Here is a 20,325-nt window from a genome sequence, read left to right as displayed (position 1 = left end):
TCCCTCCTTCTGGGGGGCAGTGCCACCCCCCAAAAAATTGCCACCCTAGGCAAAAAAAAAACCTAACAGGACTTCTAATCCATCTCCAACCTGTCCAAAACTAAAAACAAAAGTTTTGCCTTTAGTTACAGATGAGAAGTAGGAATGATCTTTGTATGTACCCTACTCCAAATTACGCTATCAATCAAGAACTAATCTGCATGATTCCCAGCCTTGTGCTCAGCTCACTATAAAATCTCTGGCATGGTGATCATATAGTTTTTTTTCACAAGCACACCTGTTGGATTGTGCTGTCACAATGCCTCCCACAGCATTTTGACAGCTGAAGTCAGCAGGCTGCAGTCACTAAAGTGTAATACAGTTGTCCATATGTGAGATCCAGTTTTACAGATCCATTTTCTGCAATGAGCTTCTGGACTTTGAATAAAATTCATTCTCCAAGAATTCTGATTTTGATATAACCGGAAGACAGACCCCGGGATCCAGTGCAATCTGTGCACCCATATCATCATTAATAATTTTTTTGATACAAATCAAGAAGCCGTCAGTGGAGTAGATGGTACAAATGAAGTGTACATTTTCCAAAACCATCTCACACAAAGTAAGTCACATGATAAATACACTATAGATTGTATTTACCTCTCAGCTCTGGAGTCAGGGAATGTCCGAGTTCATCCAGCAGAATCTGCTCAACCAGACCCTCACCTATAGAGAGAAATATAAGATGACGGCTCTGAATCATGTGCAGTTGAAGCTGACCATTCACATACACCAAACTACACTTTAGAATTATGTCTAAACAGCTGAATAAAAATAATCATTTTTTGCATTTAACATGACAGAATATGGTTCTCCATATTTTGACCAAGCGTGTACTACAACAATGGAGTGACAAAGAGTGCCACCAACTCAGTGTAGTAGTTTATTTGAAAATGAATTAAAAATTGCAATTACTGGACTTACTTTAGTAAATACTGTATATGAACAGCATGATCATCAACCTTTAGGCTAGGTTCATACCTATGCAGTTTGCGTTTGATCTGTTTCTGAAGAGCTTTTGCGGTGCATGTTTGCACATGCATATTTTACTTGTTTTTGACACATTTTTGCTTTTTTTGCCAACTTGATGCTGGGTTGATTAAACCGTAAAACGAATAAAAAATGCACTGCATGCATTTCTGCAGCGTCTCCATAGAAGTCTATTGAACCAAAACGCAAAATTTTGCCTTTTAAAAAGTCCCTGACCCTTTCCAAAAAACGCACTGGGTGAAAATGCAGAGATGTGAACGTGCCCCATAGGAAATCATGTTAAATGGACTGTAGTGCATTTCTGCAAAATGCACCACAAAATGCTTAGACTTAGTCCATCTGCTTCCTCCAACCAAAATAGATGTAATTTATATTTATGTAGTGCCCTCTAGTGTATATAGTTTATTGATTGTTGCTAGAAGCCTGGGTTTAGACAGAGGGTTACTTCAGGTTAAACTGAAGGGCTCTACAGGGCAGTCCTTTGGTACTTCACCTGCTCTAGAAGCTTGGAGAAGCTTCTAGAAGTCAGTAGGCGGAGGTGAGGAGAGGTTACAGTCCACCAGGGAAGGACAGCTGGCATAGTCTGAAGAAGAACCAGCCCAGAAAAAGGCCTGAAAGGAATTATATCCATAGCTGCATGACAAGGACAGTGTGAGTACTTCTATGCCACCAGGGCCTATAAGGGAGAAGTCTGCTGGATGCAAGTTTTTGGCAAGTCTTAAATGAGACAGTGCTTACCCAATCCCTTGCCCTGGGATCTGATACTGTAGCCAGGTGTACTGGTATTTGTTCACTAAGGGGACCCAGAGCTCCTACAAGCTGTTACTTTGCTGAAAATCCCTGAAAATCCCTGAGGGGGCACCAAATTCCTAGGATGGGGATTACTTTGCTAAAGACTGTTGTGGTCCAGACTGGAATGCAGTCAAAACCCTGTCATTTTGCAGTATGCTAGAGAAGGAAATTTTGCTTGTTTTGTTATTCTTCAATCAAGTTGGTCATCCCATGATTCCTTTACACTATCCAAGTTTAATTTCCTAATAAATCCTAAAAAAACAAGCCCATGGTCTGTTTCTTTTTGTCTGAAAAATGCATGTTGCCTGGCTGTACAGGAGGTAAAGAGGGACCCAAAAACAGTGGCTCTCAAGGGGGTAGCTCTACATTTACAAATGTATCATAGTAGCAGAATGAATGATGAGCAAGCCTGTATATGATAGCAGCAGCAGACACCACGGAAGCCCAGGACTCTCAGGAATGATGTCACATGAGCAAGAAAAACAGAGAGAAAGTATTCTACTAGGTCAAAAAATATATACAATACTACCAGATATCCTCAGGGTGGGAGCCATCCACAATTCTCACATTTTAAAAAAATACCATAAAAATCGTCTCATTGCTCTAATCAATCCCATACTCTATAATAATGTTAATTTTAATTAAAAAGTAATGATGGAGAAGGTGAACAAAATAGAGAATAATCCCAACTGATGTCCTCATAAATCTTTATTAACACTCATAAAAAAGAGATAACCATGAAGACATAAGACAAATGGTACCTAGTGCGTTAAAATATGCACAAAAACACCTGTCACACACACATATGCAAAATATTATTATAATATATTGCTTTTATCGCATAGCAATCAATGGGCACAATCCAATATAAGTTAACCCAAAGGACCAATAAAGATAAGTAAATGAAGGAGTATTCCACTGTGAACTGAGAGTCCTTCCACTGTTGACTAATGAAAATCCTTATCTTTGAATTAGTTCCAATATAAATGAGCTAGGAAGGTGAAAATGTTCCATAAAACACAGTAGAAGGATATCATTGTATATCATGGATGCAGATATAAGTCTGGAAATCCAATTCAAACAGGAATAATCACTGGGATTGGTTAGAGCCATGAGTATGGTGTGTTTTTTGAACAAAGATGTCACATGTGTCTGAGTGGTAAGGAGGCATGGCATTGAATTCCAGAGTGGGTCCACCCGGTCTCCGTTTTTGAACAAACCACTGAGTGGGCGGCGCCCTCCGTCTCTCTCTTTTTGTATTATATGCTTGGCTAGCTGGACTTTCTCAAGGTCCCGCCTTTGCTGGAGGTGCTGTAGCCATCCTCAGTGTGAATCTTCCTGGATTAACCCTATCCATCTCCATTGTTTCTATGTACTTATCAAAGGACTTTAACATTTCCCTTTTGCACCTTTTACTTACCATATATGTTGCCATCAATATTCTGACATATAAATATTTAGAAGTTATTTCATTAAAATTGTGTTCTAAATAAGTGTATGGAACATATATCATTGATATACTAGCCATTTCATACCTCACAGAGTATTGATCCTTTTTACTGCCAGAGCTGTTTTTGCAAATTTTGCACACGTTAAAATACACATTTTGGGTGCATGGAGCAGGATGGCCGCATCTGTACACTGCTCCAGAATACTTGGGCATTCAGTCTCAAACTAGGGGCTAACAATTACTTCCAACAGCTATTAGTTTTATCACCCCCTTCCTTGGGACACTTTGCATGCTGTCAATCATGAAGAAGCACCATGGAAGGGCTCACAAATCACTCATCCACTGTCTGGTGAGGAACAGGGAGCACTTTGGCATTGCTCAAGATGGCGCCGATATACATGCAGCCTCTGCCTCCCTGCTCACCACTCACCCACAGCAGTCCGCTGAGAACCAATAACCATGTAGGGGAGATTTACTAAAACTGGTTTAATCAGAATCTCGTTCACCTGTGAATGGTAGCCAATCAGCTTCCAACCGCAACTTGTTCAATTAAGCTTTAGCAATAAAACCTGGAAGGTGATTGGTTTCCGTGTAGAAGTGCACCAGATTCTGAGTGAACCGGCTTTAGTACATTCTGCTTACTAAGCTGGATCTTGACAATAGTTTGGAAGCCATGTGCACAAAGCTGATATCTAAGTTTCAGATGAAACCAAATAAGACCACAAACACTCTTACACAGGAGATGGCTGCTCTGGGATCATGTACTGATAGGCTTGAAACCAAACATGACAAACTTGTCATTGTTTATATTGAGCTTATCAGGGAACATGGGGTTTTTGTCTGCAGCCTTTCTACAACTCTCAGGCACAAGTAGTGGATTTAGATAATAGAAATAGGAGGAACAACTTAAAGTGTTACTAAACCCACAACAGTAAAATCAGTCTCTATATGTAGTAAAGCATGCTTGTTATACTCACTGTGGAACCTAAGGGGTTAATCCTATGCATTGTGTAAAAAGGCTGTTTGGTCCTGTTTTCTCTGCCCCTCTGTCCAGTAGACTGAACCTGTAGCCACATGCACATGCTCAGTTTGGTGTGTACTGCTAGAGAGTTTTTTTTTTCTTGGGAGAGTGCATGTGATCAGCACAGGGCCAATCAGCACTGTCCAGACAGAGGGTAAGGGATTTTGCATCCTCCTAGAGCAGAAAGAAAACTCATCCAAGCTTTAACCTGTGCTCAGCTGGACACTGATAGAAGTGACGCGCCTGCTCTAACTGCTGATGAGAAAAGGTATTTATACCTATTTATAATTGCATTTCCATGTTGTGTGTACTGTGGGAGACCAGATATAGTGAATGCAGAGTTCTGGGTTTATTAGCACTTTAAGGATCAGAGGAGTCCCAGAATCTTTCACTGACTTGTCTGTCTATTCTAAGAAGTTATTCCTCTCTTTACTGCCTGACCAAGACTCTCAATATTTCATTTGCAACTGGATTCATAGAGCCCTGAGAACAAAAACCACCTCCGGATTTAATGTATGAACCGATCCTAATGTCCAGACTCCTGTAGGCTTGCTCTCCTTGCTCATCTCTCTCCTTTTTTTTTGGATATGGAGGGGGGACCCACTCACATCCAAAGTGCTGCCCTTCACCACCCTGGGATTTTGCTAGTGCATAGCATTTTTTCTTGTTAAAGCAAGAACTTTATATTATGGTACCAGTGTTTGACCAGATCCAATGAAGAAGCTCCTTGCGAAACATGTTGGGTTGTACTCCCTGCTATAGATTCACCTCATTACGGAAAAAGCTCTTCATTTTTATGTGTACTAATATGTGATATATAAGCATAGAAAGAATATTGTACCAATGTGTTTGGGATTGAAGGACAGGGAAAATGCTTACGGGCAATTACATATGCTATATTCTGTCTTTATGATTTATATGTGTATTCAAAGATTTTTATCACATATAATATATTTTGTATTTATATATAGGTTGTGATATTGTCATTTTTTTGCACCACTTAAAGTCCCATTTCCTGCTTTACTTTATTTTTTATTTTTTTTACTCCACGTAATGTAAAACTCATTTTCAGAGTGAAATATTTTAGTAGCTGGGAGCCTGGAAATGCTGGTTGAGTAATTGATGTCAATCATTATTTTAGGATAATTGGTGTCAGTCATTATTTTAGGATAATTGGTGTCAGGTGTTATTTTAGGATAATTGGTGTTAGTCATTATTTTGGGATAGTTGGTGCCAATCATTATTTTAGAATAAATGGTGTCAATCATTATTTTAGGAAAACTGATGTCAATCCTTATTTTGGGATATTTAGTGTCAGTCATTATTTTTGGATATTTGGCATCAATTATTTTGGGATAGATGGTATCAGTCAATATTTTGGCATAAATGGTGTCAGTCATTATTTTGGAATAGCTGGTGCCTATCATTATTTTAGCATAAATGGTGTCAATCATTATTCTGGGATAAATGCTGTCAGTCATTATTTTGGGATAAATGCTGTCGGTCATTATTTTGGGATTGTTGGTGCTTTTCATTATTTTAGCATAAATGTATCAATCATTATTTTGGGATAGTGGGTATCAATCATTATTTTGAGATAATTGGTGTCAATCCTTATTTTGGGATAATCGGTACTAGTCACTTTTTTGGGGGATAAGCATGGCAATAATTTTTTTTAGATAAATGATGTCATTCATTATTTTGGGATAACTTGTGTCAGTCATTGTTTTTGGATAAATGGTGTCAGTCGTTATATTGAGATGGTTGTTGCCAATCATTACATTGAACATATCAGTGTTAATCTTTTTTTTGGGGGATAATTTGTGTCAATCATTATTTTGAGATAATCAGTATCAATCAATATTTTGAGATAATCGATGTCAATCAATATTTTGGGGTAATTGGTGTCAATCATTATTTTGAGATAATTCGTATTAATCATTATTTAGGGATAATTGATGTTAATCATTATTTCATAAGAATATTAACTGAAAACACAAAATTCTGTTACCGATCTGTGTGATCTCTTCCAGAATGGCTAATAAATTTGGATGACGATGATTATTCTTCAGCACATAGAGACATTCCCAGAGTCCAATCACAGCTTTTCTTCCCAGGTTCTCAATATCTTGTAACAAGGTGCGAGAGAAGGAAAATGGATCTTGTTCCATTGACAGGTATTTCTGGAAAATAAATATGATTGTTCCATAGCTGGAGTTACAAAAATAACTTCAATTGTTTTAGTTAAAAACATAAAAAATGTATTGCACAGGTGGCAAATTATGCAAAGCCAAGCAGAAGAAGTCACCTTACCAGCACTGGTAGCCGTGAATGGATCGGAATTCATTGCATCCTTAGGAGATTTTGTGACAAAATACCAGAAGAACATTCTGGCATACACTGGGACAGAGTATCAGAAGCTGAGAGCCTTTTTGGGAAAACAGCGGTACTTGCTGAGGAAGAAGAGTATGAAACCTAGATGGAGCAAGCCATGCAGGCCCCGGAAGAGTGGGAGGTACCAGAAAAAGCGAATAGAATCTTCAGCCATGCAACCCCTGGCAAAAAGTATGTAATCACCACTCTTGGAAAATGTTCAATTGTTTAATTATGTAGAAAAAAAAATATATGTCTTTCTTGAAGGAAAATTTTCACGGCTTTTGCCCTATAGCAAGACGCATTATCATCCTGAAAAACGATGTCATCATCATCAAACATTCTTTCAACTGATGGAAAAGAAAAGTGTCCAAAATCTAAATATACACTTTTGCATGTATTGAAGAGTTTATCACTGTCATCTTCCCCGTATCTTTACCTGACATGCAACCCCATATCATCAATGATTGTGGAAATTTTGCAGGTTTTCTTCAGGCAGTCGTATTTATCCATTCCATTGGCATGGCACCAAACAAAAGTTCCAGTATCATCACCCTGCCCAATACAGATTCGTTATTCAGAACTTAATATCACTTTCATCCAGTCATCCAAAGTCCATGATTGCTTTTCTTTAGCTCACTGTAACCTTGTTTTTTCTGTTTACGTGTTAATGAGTTTTCGTTTGACTTTTCTGTATGTAAATCCCATTTCCTTTAAGTGATGCCTTACAGTTTGGTCACAGACATTGACTCCAGTTTCTGCCCATTTGTTCCTCATTTGTTTTATTGTACATTTTCTGTTTCCAAGGCATATTGCTTTAAGTTTTCTATCTTGATGCTTTGATGTCTTCCTTGGTCTACTAGTCCGCTGCCCTTTTACAACCTTCCCATTTGATTTGTACTTGGTCCACATTTTAGACTCAACTGACTGGGAACGATCGACATCTTTTTCAACATTTCATGATAATTTACCTTCTTGAAGTGTTCTAATCCTCTCCTTTATTTCAACTGACATCTCTCGTGTTGGAGCCATGATTTATGTCATTCAGGTTGGTGCAACAGCTCAACAAGGTGTGCAAGCTCTTTTTTTTTTTTTTTTACATGCAGACTAATTAGCAGATGTAATCTGATGCAGTTAGTTGTTTTAGAACAGCAAAGTAAATGGTGATTCCATATTTCCCTCAAAATTGAGTGATTCCCTATTTTTTTTTCCTCTGCTCGATCTGCAAAAACAGTTGCAATTGACAAGTTACAATTTTCTTTTGTTTTTATATTTTTTAAGTGTTCCTAAAGCCAGAAGGTTGGAATGTTAAATGAAAATAGTTTTGAGGCATGTCTGGGATTGTGTAGAAAAAAACCTAAACAATTGAATTAACATTTTCCAAGAGTGGTGATTGCATACTTTTTGCCAGGGGTTGTAGATCAAGCCAGAACTCAGCAGATTTTGAGAGGTGCCCTATGCTCTGATCTAGTTGAAGACTTCAGTCGATATCATGTTATTAAAGTATCCCAAATTCATTAGTCAACATGCACACTGGACATATTTACAGCTGCTGTTTTTGGCTTTTGGAGTTTTTTTCAACAGACAGTAAACTCCCCAGCATGTTATCCTATGTGTCCATGCACACCTAGACTGTAATCAACGTTTTTTGGCAGGGGTGGTTTTTTTTGGCTGGAAAAAAAACCCAGAACTAGTGGGTTCCTAGATATTTTTTTAGCTGTAAAAATGCTCTAACGCTGAAAAACGCAGTAAAATGCGGCAAACTGGCATTATTGGACTTTTGTTTAGCAAAAAAAGTTTTTCTTTTGGTAAAAAAAACGCTCAAAAACGCAAACACGAGAAAACATAGCAAAATGCTGCTAAACACTAATGCAAAAAATGCTAAAAAACTCCAGTTTTTAACATGACTTTACACAGCTAACGTTACCAGCTTTATTAAAACGCCCCGTGTGCATGGAGCCTTAAAGTAGTAAGGGAAGAAGATGCCTTGTTTGAGGGCAAGACAGCTGTGACCAGGCCAGCACCCGCATCTCTAGCTGACATGGAGTCAGTGGGCAACAGAGCCCAATTCTGAGATGGCCACCCTGAGATCCCAAATGTCACATGATGGAAATGATTAATCTATTAGCAGCCAACAAGTGGTTAGCATAGCTCTTTGGAGTGAGGTACGCCTCCCAAACATGTTAGATTGCCAGACCAACTGGGTTGCATATATACACGTGATTCCCCTAGCTGTGGTATCTTGTAGTTTTTATGCAATTTTACTTTCCACTTTTGTGAGTATCCATTTGGCATCTATGTTTTGTGAACAATAAATCATTGATAATTCACCAGGCATTTGCACCCTCCTGTTTGTTCATTTTGTAATATTACAGCCCTATCCACATAGGCTGTAATCTGATTGCTCAGCTCCTGCACTATCTGCAAAAAAAAAAAATTATGGCTGTGTATTTAATGAGAACTGTACTCACTAATTGCATAGAAATGTCCCAAAGTAATAGAGAAGTTTTTTTTATACAGCCAACTAGACACTAAGGTAAGGGGTGTGAAAGACGATGGAAGGCTTTTTTTTTTTAATTTCTGCATTAATAGTATATTGGTACATGGGGAGCTGGAATTTAGGAAAAAACAGAAAAAGGTGAACTTATCCTTTAATAGTTTTCTATGCGATGTTATGAAGTTTTGATTTAGGGGTAGTTTTACAAAAACTGGTGCACCCAGAATCTGGTGCGGTTGTGCATAGTAGCCAATCAGCTTCTTACTTATATAAAAGCTGGAAGGTGATTGGTTTCTATGCAGAGCTGCACCAGATTTTGCACAATGCAGTGCACTTTGTACAGCTGTTTATGGTTAGTATGAAGTGATATGATGTACAATTATAAAGGACCAGGATACTCCATGTTTACAACTATTTACTCAGTATTTCCCTTTATATATTTTGCTGTAGGTAATTTAGAAAAAATATTTTCTTACTTCTGTGTTTAAGACATTCTGAGATTTCAGCTCTACCAGGATGGCATGAGGATTCACATTCTCCAAGATGTAGGTCAAGTCATCTTTGTAATACTCATATATCCTCCTCAGTGATGGATCATCATAAGCAGACAGCTGACAATGGAACCTCTTGATGTCCTCTAGACAAAGAACACAGACATACATTTTCTGCTTTATAAATGACAAACTTTTATTTCACTGGATCATTCTTGCATAAGTGATGGAAGGAGCAGTGTATGGGGGAATTACTAGAAAGATCATTATATTAATTGCCCTCTGATTGTGGATTTAGAGTATATTTCAAAATCAAAGCAAACAAGCTTTGAACCCTCACTGAAAACCTTGCACTTTTAAATATTGTAAACCAAACTACAGATTAATTAACAAAGCTAAAGTAAAATATATACATTTAAAATAAAAATACTCAAACTATTTCTAGCAATGTCCCCTGCAGTATTTCCTTTTTAACACTAGATGGTAACACTCATTTTCTGTGAGCCCAGGAGGTCTAGAACCCCCCCTCTTGGGAGTATCATAAGACCCCCAGTACTTTTAGGAGAATGCTGCAAAAATTATTCTGCATCATTCAGGTCCTGCCCACCACTAATGACAGAAGAGGACCAGGACTGGTCCATAGACCCCCCGAAAATTTATGTATGACTATTTTTGAAATCCTATTGGATTACATTTAGTTTTCTGAAGTACTCTATACTACAATGCCAGGGGTATAACACATTTTTTTACCACCCCCTTCCCAATTTAAGAGCATATAACCATTAAACAATGCTTCCTCACAGCCAAGGGGGAGAACAAGAATTGATGGGACTTTAAGGTGGATAATCTCCCAAACAAATGCCATTACACACGCATCTGCTAAAATAAAAATCTTTTATTATCACTCATCTATTAATCAAATGGGGGCTCCTTTTAAATGGCATTAACAGCTGTACCATCATTAACTGGTTCTCAACAGGCCTATAGTAGAAGGATGGCCAAGTGGGACCACTCTTGTTCTGGGTGGATGTCACATAACAACATCCAAGACTTGCTGCGCATGTGTGTCCTCATCTGCAGTAAGCTGGTCCTCTGGATACAGCGCATCACTAATCAAGGTAAAGAGCCAAAGACAGTGGCTATTTACTATATAATCACTGTGTCCAATCACAGCCAATCACAAATGTTAACAAAAGACTGGTAACTTGCTGTCATTGGTTTCTCATTCTTCACACACTGATCCTGATACTGAGAAGATGGAGAATCCGGAACATTGAGTTACTGATCTAACCCTCTGCACTACTGTGCACAACACTGATTGCCCTGATCAGCCCTAGTTTAACAGTGTACCTGTCATCATTGCAGCCTAAGCAGTGTATCTGTCACACAGTGCAGCCATCAGTGCACCATCAACAGTGTACCTGTCACACAGCAGCTATCCGTGCCCCATCAACAGTATACATGTCATACAGCAGACATCAAGTGTACCTGTCATACAGCAGACATCAAGTATACCGGTCACCTAGCCATCAGCAGTGCACACACCACAAAGCCACTATCAGCAGTGAACCCGTCAGACAGCTGCCATAAATGCAGCCATCAGCAAGTGTACCTGTCACACAGAGCTGCCTTCAGTAGCATTTTGAATGCAAGCTTACCTGTCACACCTGTGCAGCTGTCAGTTTAGCTGTCATCAAATGTGCCTGTTCCACTGTCACCAGAGCCAGCTGTGTCCAAACAATTTTTACACTAGTGAGAAGGTATTTCAAATCCTCAGTATGACAGATGATAGCAGTGGGGAGTCCTCTCCATTTGATTCTGATTTGGAGTATGAACCTATGGAAAGTAGTGGGTCAGTCACCAAATCAGGGAAATCGAGGGGGAAATGGCCCCTCCAAAAAGGATGAAGTGCTCTGAACCCCAAGCAGCACCATACACCCCAATGGTGAATCGGAAAACACCAATGGTGCTAGACCCCTGGATGAAAGTACCAGTGCTGAGGTATCTAATCAGGCCCCAAGAATTAGGGCCCATACAAGTCTCCCAGATGCACTTACAAACCCATTTATGGCTTCCCTCCATTTCAGGATCAGTACAATTCCTTTTACTGCACAGTCAGGTGTTCAGGCCAATGCTGAAAAGTTTTCACCAATTGATTTTCAAAAATTAATTTTTTCACCAACAATTTATTTCAGTTAATTGTGGACCATTTTTTTGCCTAGCAATACTGTACATTGCAAATAACCCCAATTCATCATATGCCTGTCTGTTTGAATGGAAACGTCTCATAGTGGAGGAGTTCAAATTATTTTTGGGCCTCACAATTAACATAAGACCTACCAAAAAACATGAATGGCAAGCTTAATGGTACACCTACCCCATTAACCACTTGCCCTCCAGATGATTTACCCTCTTTCTTGACCAGGCAATTTTTTGTGATACAGCAATGCATTATTTTAACTTCAATTGTGCGATCATGCATTGCTGCACCCAAATTAAATTTATATCCTTTTTCCCCCACAAATGGAGCTTTCTTTTGGTGGTATTTGATCACCTTTGCATTTTTATTTTTTGCGCTATAAAAAAAGACCACAAATTTTGAAAAAAAACAAACAATATTTTTTACTTTTTGCTATAAAACATATCCAGTAAAAAAATTTTTAAAATCAAATTTTGTCATAAATTTAGGCCAAATTTTATTCTGCTACATGTCTTTGCTAAAAAAAATCTCAATACATGTAAATTGATTGGTTTACATGAAAGTTATAATGTTTACAAATGGCGGTATATATGCTGGAACTTTAAAAAAAAACAACATTTTTATACTAGTAATGGTGGCAATCAGCAACTTATAGCTGGGACTGTGGCGGGCATTCTGACACTTTGGGGGAGCTGCCTAACTGTCACTGACATCCCCAGTGACACTAATACAGTGATCAATGCACTGACACTGTACTAATGACACTGGGCAAGAAGGGGTTAACATCTGTGGCAATAAAAGGGTTAACTATGTGCTATGCGTGTGTTTTACTAGGGAGGCATGCTGTTCTGTATTACTCTGTTAGGCAGGGGAGAGATCTGTATTGTGTACATACAGACCTCTGCTCCGTCATTGTTCCTCGGCGATCACCGGGTGCCAGCAGGGATTCTCCAACCGGGACCCGGTGATCAACAGTTGTAGCCGCCAATGACGTGGTTTTGCGCAGCCGTGCTGCCCTGTAGCAGTACTTCTTACTATAGGGCGGTGGGGAAGCGGTTAACCACATGCCCATTTATCCAGCTATTTATGTTGTGAAATGATCATATGCTTCCTCCATTTCAGAAAAAAATATACAGTGCCCTTCCTGAGATCAGCCTGGCTATGATAAACTTCATAACATTTGGCCACTACTGGCACACACTAATCTGCATGGACGAGTACCTAGTCCATTTCACTGGCAGGCTGGGAATCAAACACCCCTGCACCCTTGTGACGTCACCATGCGCTGTAATTGGCTGAAGCATTGCACCAGACCTGTTGTCAGGTGCATTGTTTTTTCCAGTCACAATGCACTGTAAGGACGCAGTGCATTGTGGGGTGCTTACTGTTCCCTCAAACATCATGCCCAACGCTATTAGGAGATAGTTACCTGTGTAGAGCACTGGTGCATGTGCTCTGGAAGAACAGCATGCCCACAACAATCGCTAGCTTGCCACCACCCAGCAGTTTTTCCTATGGCTGGTCTGCTAGACACACACACACACACACGCGCGCGCACGCACGCACGCACGCACGCACGCGCACACACACACACACACACACACACACCTCCATCTGTCAGATCTAATAGTGTACAATCTGCCAACACAATATAATTGCACACAGATTTGAAATGAACTTAGACCGAGCATATAGACAGTAAAGTGCATCAATCTCCCCAGGGATATGAGCCCTAGCTTAGCACGCAGAAGTTACTTATTCATTTTCTACTTTAATATCCCAAAAGTGGGCAGTGCATAAAATATATACAAAGAAAAAAAAATAGAATTACAAAAAATACAAAACAGACAATAATACATATACAGTTGGCTATTCACTATGAGAATAAAAGGGAATAAAAACAGAAATAAACTTTACCAAATTTTATCCTGTGACAGGAGCATATCAGAAACACCTGCAATTCCCCAGTTGTACTTGCTCCGTGGGAATTACCCTGTGCATATCCTGTTCTCCTCAGTTTATTGAAATATGGATGTGGGCTGGACTTTATCAATTACCCTGGGGGATGTTCCTGTCCCAGCCCACAGGAAATTCCATGTTCTGAAATGACCAGGATCCTATGGGTCCTGGACGGTTCTGATAGCTGGGTCAAGGATAGGGTTTCCGACACCAGCGCGTCATTATATTGACAGTACAAATCACTGCCACTATCAGGCATCCTATAACCGTTTTGTGTGTTTCTCTGGGATTCTACATACACCACAAATACAGTTTTACATTTACACTCATCGGCCACTTTATTTGATGCACCTGTTCAATTGCTTGGTAACACAAATTGCTAATCAGCCAATCACATGGCAGCAACTCAATGCATTTAAGCATCTAGACAAAGAAGATTTAAGTGACTTTGAACGTGGCATAGTTGTTGGTGCCAGATGGGCTGGTCTGAGTATTTAAAAAACTGACGATCTACTGGGATTTTCACACACAACCACCTCCTAGAGTTTACAGAGAATGCTTCAAAAGAGAGAAAATATCCAGTGATCAGCGGCTGTGTGGATGAAAATGCCCTGTTGATATTAGAGGTGATTGGGTAGACTGGTTTGAGATGATAGAAAGGCAACAGTAGCCTAAATAACCAATTGTTACAACCAAGGTATGCAGAATATCATCTCTGAATGCACAAAACATCGGGCCTTGAATCAGATGGGCTACAGCAGCAGAAGACCACATCGGGTGCCAGTGTACCCATCTTCTGACAGCTACTTCCAGCAGGATAATGCACCATGTCGCATCATCATCTCAAACTGATTTCTTGAACATGACAGTGAGTTCACTGTACTTCAATGGCCTCCACAGTCACCAGATCTCAATCCAATAAAGCACCTTTGCGATGTGGTGGAACGGGAGATTTGCATCATGAATGTGCAGCCGACAAATCTGCAGCAACTGCGTGATGCTATCATGTTAATATGGACCAAAATCTTTGAGGAATGTTTCCAACACCTTGTTGACACCTTGTTGAATCTATGCCACGAAGCATTATGGCAGTTATGAAGGCAAAAGGGGGTCCAACCTGGTACTAGCAAGGTGTACCTAATAAAGTGGCCCATGAGTGTTTATGTAGCCTAAAATGTGTACAATCAGAAGGAATTATTTTCATCTCACTGCAACTAATATTTTATCTTTTATGAGGGATAAAATAGATTCCTCTGATCTGTAGATATAAATCAAAGCTGGCAGATATTTTTGTCCCCTGCTGTTTCGTGTAGAAATCTATGTCTACATGGATGGGACCATTTTATTGGCACAACCTGTAGATATCAACTCTAGCTTAGAAGCTTGCTCTGTCCTTTTCAAATGCCAATTGAAGAACATACACTATATTGCCAAAAGTATTGGGACACCTGCCTGTACACGTACATGAACTTTAATGGCATTCCAGTCTTAGTCCGCAGGTTTCAGAATTGAGTTGGCCCACCCTTTGCAACTGCAACAGCTTCAACTCTTCTGGGAAAGCTGTCCACAAGGTTGAGGAATGTGTCTATGGGAATGTTTGACCATTCTTCCAGAAGCGCATTTGTGGGGTCAGGCACTGATGTCGAACGAGAAGGCGTGACTCACAGTCTCTGCTTTAATTCATCCCAAAGGTGTTCTATCAGGTTGAGGTCAGGACTCTGTGCAGGCCAGTCAAGTTCCTCCAGCCAAAACTCGCTCATCCATGTCTTTATGGACCTTGTTTGTTGGTGTGCAGTCATGTTGGAGCAGCAAGAGGCTATCCTAAAACTATTCCCACAAGTTGGGAGTATGAAATTGTCCAAAGTGTCATGGTATGCTGACGCCTTAAGAGTTCCCTTCACTGAAACTAAGGGACCCAACCCCTGAAAAACAACCCCACACCATAATCCCTCCTCCACCAAACTTTACACTTGGCACAATGCAGTCAGGCAAGATTGCCAGACAGAGAAGGGTGATTCTTCGATCCAGAGAACACATCTCCAGTGGTTGCGTGCTTTACAACACTGCATCTGACGCTTTGCACTGCACTTGGTGATGTAAGGCTTGGATGCAGCTGCTTGGCCATGGAAACCCATTCCATGAAGCTCTCTATGTACTGTTGTGCTAATCTGAAGGCCACACAAAGTTTGGAGGTCTTTTTGGAGGTCTGATTGACTCTGCAGAAAGTTGGTGACTTCTGGGCACTATGCGCTTCATGCGCTAACCCCGCTCTGTCATTATACATGGCCTACCACTTCATGGCTGAGTTGCTGTTATTCCCAGTTGCTTCCACTATGTTATAATACCACTAATAGTTGACTGTGAAATATTTACTAGCAAGGAAATTTCACGGATGGACTTGCACAGGTGGCAATCTATCACGGTACAATGTTTGAATTCACTGAGCTCCTGAGAGCGACCCATTCTTTCACAAATGTTTCTAGAAGCAGTCTGCACGCCTAGGTGCTTGATTGTATACACCTGTGGCCATGGAGGTGATTAGAACAATTAATTGGAGGGGTGTCCCAATATTTTTAGCAATTTAGGGTATGTTTATGACTAGAGATGAGCGAATCGAAGTAGGCGAAGTGGAATTCGTTTCGAATATTAGGAAAATTTCGATTCGCGTCGAATCCGAAAATAAGCAGACTTCGAAATTTTTCCTAAAATGGCGGCGACATGTGCGGCGACGGAGCGGGGATGTCTGGGAAAGCGCGCAGACAAGGCGTGCTGACCCATAATGCATTCATTCATGACATGTGATCGCATTAGCCAATCAGCAGCCAGCCAGCCAGCACAGTGTAATGGTCGAGCTATAAATGGCGGCCATTTTAGAATTCTCCATTTGCCTCCAGTCATTCAACAGAGGCAGACCTGGCTGTATTCAGGGAGAGAGTTAGGGACAGAGAAACGTTACTTAGGGCCACAGAATCGTTACTTAGGGCCACAGAAACATTACTTAGGGCCACAGAAACGTTACTTAGGGCCACAGAATCGTTAGTTAGGGCCACAGAAACGTTACTTAGGGACACAGAATTGTTACTCAGGGACAGACAGAATTGTTACTGAGGGATACAGAATTGTTACTGAGGGCCACAGAAACGTTACTTAGGGCCACAGAATTGTTACTTAGGGACAGACACAGAATTGTTACTGAGGGACACAGATTTGTTACTGAGGGCCACAGAATCGTTACTTAGGGCCACAGAAACGTTACTTAAGGCCACAGAAACGTTACTTAGGGCCACAGAATTGTTACTTAGGGACAGACACAGAATTGTTATTGAGGGACACAGAATTGTTACTGAGGGCCACAGAACCGTTACTTAGGGCCACAGAAACGTTACTTAGGGCCACAGAATTGTTACTTAGGGACAGACACAGAATTGTTACTGAGGGACACAGATTTGTTACTGAGGGCCACAGAAACGTTACTTAGGGCCACAGAAACGTTACTTAGGGCCACAGAATCGTTAGTTAGGGCCACAGAAACGTTACTTAGGGACACAGAATTGTTACTCAGGGACAGACACAGAATTGTTACTGAGGGATACAGAATTGTTACTGAGGGCCACAGAATCGTTACTTAGGGCCACAGAAACGTTACTTAGGGCCACAGAAACGTTACTTAGGGCCACAGAATTGTTACTTAGAGACAGACACAGAATTGTTACTGAGGGACACAGAATTGTTACTGAGGGCCACAGAACCGTTACTTAGGGCCACAGAAATGTTACTTAGGGCCACAGAATTGTTACTTAGGGACAGACACAGAATTGTTACTGAGGGACACAGATTTGTTACTGAGGGCCACAGAAACGTTACTTAGGGCCACAGAAACGTTACTTAGGGCCACAGAATCATTACTTAGGGCCACAGAAACGTTACTTAGGGCCACAGAATTGTTACTTAGGGACAGACACAGAATTGTTACTGAGGGACACAGATTTGTTACTGAGGGCCACAGAAACGTTACTTAGGGCCACAGAAACGTTACTTAGGGCCACAGAATCGTTACTTAGGGCCACAGAAACGTTACTTAGGGCCACAGAAATTTTACTTAGGGCCACAGAATTGTTACTTAGGGAAAGACACAGAATTGTTACTGAGGGACACAGAATTGTTACTGAGGGCCACAGAACTGTTACTTAGGGCCACAGAAACGTTACTTAGGGACACAGAATTGTTACTCAGGGACAGACACAGAATTGTTACTGAGGGATACAGAATTGTTACTGAGGGACACAGAAATGTTACTGAGGGCCACAGAAACGTTACTTAGGGCCACAGAAACGTTACTTAGGGCCACAGAATTGTTACTTAGGGACAGACACAGAATTGTTACTGAGGGACACAGAATTGTTACTGAGGGCCACAGAACCGTTACTTAGGGCCACAGAAACGTTACTTAGGGACACAGAATTGTTACTCAGGGACAGACACAGAATTGTTACTGAGGGATACAGAATTGTTACTGAGGGACACAGAACCGTTACTTAGGGCCACAGAAACGTTACTTAGAGCCACAGAAACGTTACTTAGGGTCACAGAAACATTACTTAGGGCTACAGAAACATTATATAGGGCCACAGAAACGTTACTTAGGGTTACAGAAACGTTACTTAGGGCCACAGAATCGTTACTTAGGGCCACAGAATCGTTACTTAGGGACACAGAAACGTTACTTAGGGCCACAGAAACGTTACTTAGGGCCACAGAATTGTTACTTAGGGACAGACACAGAATTGTTACTGAGGGACACAGAATTTTTACTGAGGGCCACAGAACCGTTACTTAGGGCCACAGAACCGTTACTTAGGGCCACAGAATTGTTACTCGGGGACAGACACAGAATTGTTACTGAGGGATACAGAATTGTTACTGAGGGACACAGAACCGTTACTTAGGGCCACAGAAACGTTACTTAGGGCCACAGAAACGTTACTTAGGGCTACAGAAACGTTACTTAGGGCCACAGAAACGTTACTTAGGGCTACAGAAACGTTACTTAGGGCCACAGAATCGTTACTTAGGGCCACAGAATCGTTACTTAGGGACACAGAAACGTTACTTAAAGCCACAGAAACGTTACTTAGGGCCACAGAATTGTTACTGAGGGACACAGAATTGTTACTGAGGGCCACAGAACTGTTACTGAGGGCCACAGAACTGTTACTTAGGGCCACAGAAACGTTACTTAGGGCCACAGAATCGTTACTTAGGGCCACAGAAACGTTACTTAGGGCCACAGAAACGTTACTTAGGGACACAGAATTGTTACTCAGGGACAGACACAGAATTGTTACTGAGGGACACAGAATTGTTACTGAGGGACACAGAATTGTTACTCAGGGACAGACACAGAATTGTTACTCAGGGACAGACACAGAATTGTTACTCAGGGACACAGAATTGTTACTCAGGGACACAGAATTGTTACTGAGGGACACAGAATTGTTACTGAGGGACACAGAATTGTTACTGAGGGACACAGAATTGTTACTCAGGGACAGACACAGAATTGTTACTCAGGGACAGACACAGAATTGTTACTGAGGGACACAGAATCGTTACTTAGGGCCACAGAAACGTTACTTAGGGCCACAGAAACGTTACTTAGGGACAAAGAATTGTTACTCAGGGACAGACACAGAATTGTTACTGAGGTGGCCAGTAGTGGTGCCGGTGTGCACGGAGGAAGCAGCAGTCAGCCAGTGAGGAGTATCGGGGGCAAAGTTTCCTACTCGGCGGTGTGGCAATTTTTTGTCAAGCCGTTCGAGGAAGTAAACGTAGCCGTATGTCGACTATGTGGCCAGAAAGTCAAGCGTGGCCAGGGGGCCCATGTTGGGACTACAGCGTTGCGGCAGCATATGCAGCGTCGCCATTTGGTGGCCTGGGAAAACCGTGATAAAGATACGGCGGTTCTGCCCGCCCCAGCCCCCACTCCATCACCCGCTCCGTTACTTGCTCCGTCACCCGACGTCAATCGCCCTCTATCAGCCAGTCAAGGCTCCAACACCTCTGCTGAGGGGAGTTGTCGCTCGTTGGCATCTTACGCTCGTTCAGATGCTCCTTCTCCTGCTACTCCTCTTCACGGATTCCGTCAGCAGTCTTTCTTGGAATCCGTTTCCAAGAGACAACAGTTTGCGAGCACGCACCCGACGGTGCAAAAGCTGAACGTCCTCCTGTCCAAGTTGCTGGTGCTGCAGTCCCTCCCTTTCCAAGTGGTGGACTCAGCCCCTTTCCGAGAAATGATGGCTTGTGCCGCGCCGCGGTGGAGAGTGCCAAGCCGTCATTTCTTCGCCAAAAAGGCAGTGCCAGCCCTGCATTCACATGTAGAAGAGATGGTGGGCCAGTCTTTGAGCATGTCGGTCTCTGCCAAAGTGCACGGCAGCGCCGACGTGTGGAGCTGTAACTACGGTCAGGGACAGTACATGTCATTTACGGCCCACTGGGTGAACGTGGTGCCATCAC

At 41.4% G+C, this 20,325-nt stretch overlaps 1 protein-coding gene across 1 annotated transcript in view; it reads right to left on the bottom strand.

Annotated features, from left to right (window-relative positions):
* The window catches only part of LOC149459222 (NACHT, LRR and PYD domains-containing protein 12-like), a 114,416-nt gene extending 101,388 nt beyond the window's left edge, over positions 1-13,028 (bottom strand). Inside the window, exons 1-4 of the mRNA XM_089681436.1 lie at positions 12,993-13,028; positions 9,639-9,797; positions 6,304-6,475; positions 640-705 (exon numbers count right to left, since the gene is read on the bottom strand). Coding sequence (XP_089537562.1) covers positions 640-705; positions 6,304-6,475; positions 9,639-9,797; positions 12,993-13,028 — 433 coding nt within the window. The remainder of the gene's footprint in view (positions 1-639; positions 706-6,303; positions 6,476-9,638; positions 9,798-12,992) is intronic.
* Between the last annotated feature and the right edge of the window lie 7,297 nt (positions 13,029-20,325).

This window comes from Staurois parvus, unplaced genomic scaffold (assembly GCF_062004578.1).
Source record: "Staurois parvus isolate SC_StPar_1 unplaced genomic scaffold, SC_StPar_1.0 ptg000267l, whole genome shotgun sequence".
NCBI lineage: Eukaryota > Metazoa > Chordata > Amphibia > Anura > Ranidae > Staurois > Staurois parvus.
Note: the sequence above shows the minus strand (reverse complement) of the source record. Positions and strands in the feature narration are given on the sequence as shown.